This window comes from Atta colombica, unplaced genomic scaffold (assembly GCF_001594045.1).
Source record: "Atta colombica isolate Treedump-2 unplaced genomic scaffold, Acol1.0 scaffold12, whole genome shotgun sequence".
In the NCBI taxonomy this organism is placed as follows: Eukaryota; Metazoa; Arthropoda; class Insecta; order Hymenoptera; family Formicidae; genus Atta; species Atta colombica.
The window spans coordinates 7,287,120-7,291,114 of NW_017259206.1; the positions used below are offsets into that span (position 1 = coordinate 7,287,120).

General features: G+C 27.9%; 1 protein-coding gene across 1 annotated transcript in view; it reads right to left on the minus strand.

The window, feature by feature from the left end:
- Positions 1-2,709: 2,709 nt before the first annotated feature.
- LOC108694332 (nose resistant to fluoxetine protein 6) overlaps positions 2,710-3,995 on the minus strand; it is a 25,351-nt gene continuing 24,065 nt past the window's right edge. Inside the window, exons 11-12 of the mRNA XM_018203754.1 lie at positions 3,457-3,774; positions 2,710-2,847 (exon numbers count right to left, since the gene is read on the minus strand). Coding sequence (XP_018059243.1) covers positions 2,722-2,847; positions 3,457-3,774 — 444 coding nt within the window. The 3' untranslated portion in view covers positions 2,710-2,721. The remainder of the gene's footprint in view (positions 2,848-3,456; positions 3,775-3,995) is intronic.

Here is a 3,995-nt window from a genome sequence, read left to right on the forward strand (position 1 = left end):
TCTTTAACAGGCGTAAATGGTGATGCGTTAATTAATCTGCTACGTTTATCTCAAGTAAATTCTGTATGTTAAATACTGTTGTAAAATTTTGTGAAAAATCGCTGCTAATCTCATCTACTATCTTAACGAGGGGCTAATTTTATATATACAGTTATAAATCTTAACGCAATTTTTTATTTTGTACTGGAGTTTATTTTGCGCATCTAAACGCAAATACTAATAACTCATTAATTAGAATTTTGTCGGTTGATTTTTACTATATCTCGTATCTTCTCTATTTTACAATCTAAAAAATAATACTTTATTGATATTTTTCCTCGTTATAGTGTTTTTTTAAAATTGAAATGAAAAACATCAATTCTATATATTGTAAAGTTCCGCGGAAATATGTGCCCTGTGATTTCCATCGACAAGAGTATTGTGAATTTTTCTGGTAATCAATATTTGTTCAGTACATACAAGTATGCTAAATGTTCTACAAACATTTATTTCATATTATTTCTATTTTTTTCCGCTCTGTTCGTAATATATATATGAATAAACGATATGTACAAAATAAGTTAGATATGAAACCGGAAATGTGCTTACCATGTAGAAAGTATCGTATAGACATTATGTATGTTTCTTCCGCGCGCTCACGCGAAATCGCATGATATGGATAAATTTTATTAAATAATCATTTAATCATCAAGCAAAATTAATTATACGAAATTAATTTAAAATTTATAAAATAATTTCTAAACTATAAATGTTAAATGTAATAATCCATTTATAAAAATTAATGTGGAAATTAATCTAAAAATAGAATTAAATATGAAGTTTCTTAATGATAATTAAGCAGAACATTTTAAATAAAAAGTAGTGATTTTAATGAATTAAAAAAACGAAATTGCTGCAAGAAAATGTGAATTAAATTTCATCAGAAAATTATGTTTGTAGATTAATTTGCAATTTTAGTCATCTGTCATATTTTTGTAATGATAAACGGTCGTATCCTTGAAGGAATTTAAAATTATTTTCACATCTGCAGTAGACAGATAATACGTTTAAACGCAAAGTCCGGAGATACCTCCTGAGCATCGAAAATCAATTTGCGACATGCGCCTCCTTTCATGTCACGCATCGCTTTGTAGTTGCTAAAAGCAGGAGAGAAAAGCCTTTGTGTCTAGATGCGATAAGAAGTCAATGATAAGAAAATCGAGACTTATTTCAATTTGATAATATATAACAGTGACAAATTGATTTCCATAACAGAGGCTTTATAGAAAATAATTCACTTGAAATAATCTTAACATCATTTGCAATGGTATATTAAATTTTGTATTATTTACAATAATAAGTTTAAAATACTTTCTGATAGAAAGGTGAAATGTGAAAAATTTTTAAGTAAAAAAAGGTAATCGAATACATTGTTTAACGTAAATTGTTCTCTCTGTGTATTTTTTATTGATACGTAAAAGTAACGTATTTTTTCTATTTATTTCTATGTTTTCTATCGATTTTGTACTATACAACGTATTTTTTGCTTTTTCATTATTGCGGATCGTCGGCTATCCCGCGTAATACGGATATATTTTGAAATAAACGCGTCATATATGTTTTTTTCTATTTCTTTATGCTAACTGAATTTTACGCGACTGAATTTATTATATCATTTGACAATAAACTGCTAAATGAATGATAAAAGTACTGTAAAATTCTAATATTGTTGTAATCAGCTTTTTTATTTTCCACAAAATTATATTTATTTTCCAAAAAAATTATATCGAAGGTTGTAATATCATGTTACAATGTATTCAACGTATTGCATGCTTGTTGCTATTATTATTTATACGTTGCATTATATATATTTACGGGTATCGTAGATTTTTCATTCCATACGACGCGAGAAAAGTTTCTTAATGTGATTTTATATTGTGTTGTCAATTTTATGTTTGGGGATCATTTTTTATCCATTAAATAAAGGATTATTGCACTAGCAGATCATGATACTTAATAATAATTACTGTTAAATAATAATTACTGTTAAAATAACGTATTGAAATGTGATTCGGCATGTTAACTTTACTGTTGCTTTACTGTTGCGAGACTCGCAAATAAAACTGTCCCGAAGTTCAGAATGCCTCGACAAAAGCTTTACGTCAGAGATTTATATAGTTGGTTTTAATGTTCTTCACATTTGCAATATTATTTTATTTCTACGATGATTAATTGTCATTTTCTATAAACCTGTTTCATGTTTTATCTCCTCTGATCTTTTATTAATAATAATAAATTGAATTATAAGGAATTTAACATTTTATCTTGCAAAAAGAAATTTTAACATTGTTAATACTTATAACATCACATAGATTATCATGAAATATTTACATTATTATCAAGAATAATTAAATGTCAACGATCTATGTTCACAAATAAAGATGAACTTTTCCATCCTGGAAAAGTGATTTTCATTTTTGGATGATTCTCATCTTTGCTTTAAAAATTCAGATTTAGAACGTCATTACCTGTAAGAAATTTAATAGATTAAAAATATTCATTTATAATATTCATTATATTAAATAAATATATGTATAAATCATGTATGCATATGTGATAAGCGACGAATGCGTAATTGCAACATACAATTATTACTTATGTGATAACTCACGTGCATAATTTTTACATACTTACTACGCTGGATAATCGCATTTATTCTTCTATCAGGCAGACAATTGCATTCTACCTTATTCTCTTCTTCGAAGTGAATGCAATTTTCAACAAAGTTACCACTGGCGCCTCGAAAGCGAGAGAAATGCAGAAGGACAGCAGGTACGAGGCAACTAGGTTGCCGAAATAGAGGATAAGCTGCGGAAGAAACATGCATAATCTTAATACAATTCTATTGAGAGTAAAATGAACTGTAGTATTTTATGCAATTTATTTTATACAAGAGTTTTTAGTTTTAAAAATGTGCAGAAATATAGAATCTTTTATGTAAAATGTTATATAGTATAATCGAAAGAAGAGTTTTCCTACATAAGAAAATTAAATCGGAGAGATAAAATAATATAATATTCTATTTATTAAAAAACAGAAAAATATATATATATATAAAATTTTATAAGTTTATTTTGAAAGTTTATACTTAATATTTTCAAAAGAGTATTTATTTATATCTTAATAACTATATACTATCGTTAATATACATTTTATGTTATAAAATAATAAAAAGTCTTCAACTTAAAAGTGACAAAAAATATAAATATTACTTCTGATTTTCTTTTCAAAGTTGTCTATCATGAAAAAGTAACGTTTAAACAAGTTTTCTCTTTTATAGAGATAAGAATGTTATTTATTTTTCCAAATAAAACATTATGATATGTATACGGAATGGCGATTCGTTTTATAGATAGATATCATATAGCAATATCGCAATAGAAACTTTATATTCAGAAAATATTCTTTTTATCTTACTACAATCCCATTGTGAAGATGCAACGGTCCGTCCATCTGTGTAGTCGTGACCATCATGATAACAGGATGCACGAGATAGGCACAATATGTGAGTCTCGAGAGAGGATACATTAGTCTAAGCGAAAGCAAACTGTCGATCATTCGTGCCGACCCTGTGCAACATTGGATCACGATAAAAGCCACGGCCATCGCCCACGCGGTGTGTCCCAAGGCAGCATATACGGAGCTCACCATCACCGTCAAATTTCCAGGATACAATCCGTATACCACCGAGAACATGATGCCCACGGATAGTATCCAACCAATTAATTCTATTCCCTGTGGAATTGAGATTTGATTAGTTTAACAGAAAACATTTTACACTAAGAAAGAATGCTCGCAGAAAATTCTCGCCGTGTGGATGAATAATACATACGTTTAGCAATCCTTGTTGTATTTAGGGTACTTAAAAATAATTGCAATATAAATTACATGTATTAAGATAATTATCGTTTCTGTCCAATTATTTTTAATTATATTGTTTGTATCCTTCGTAATAT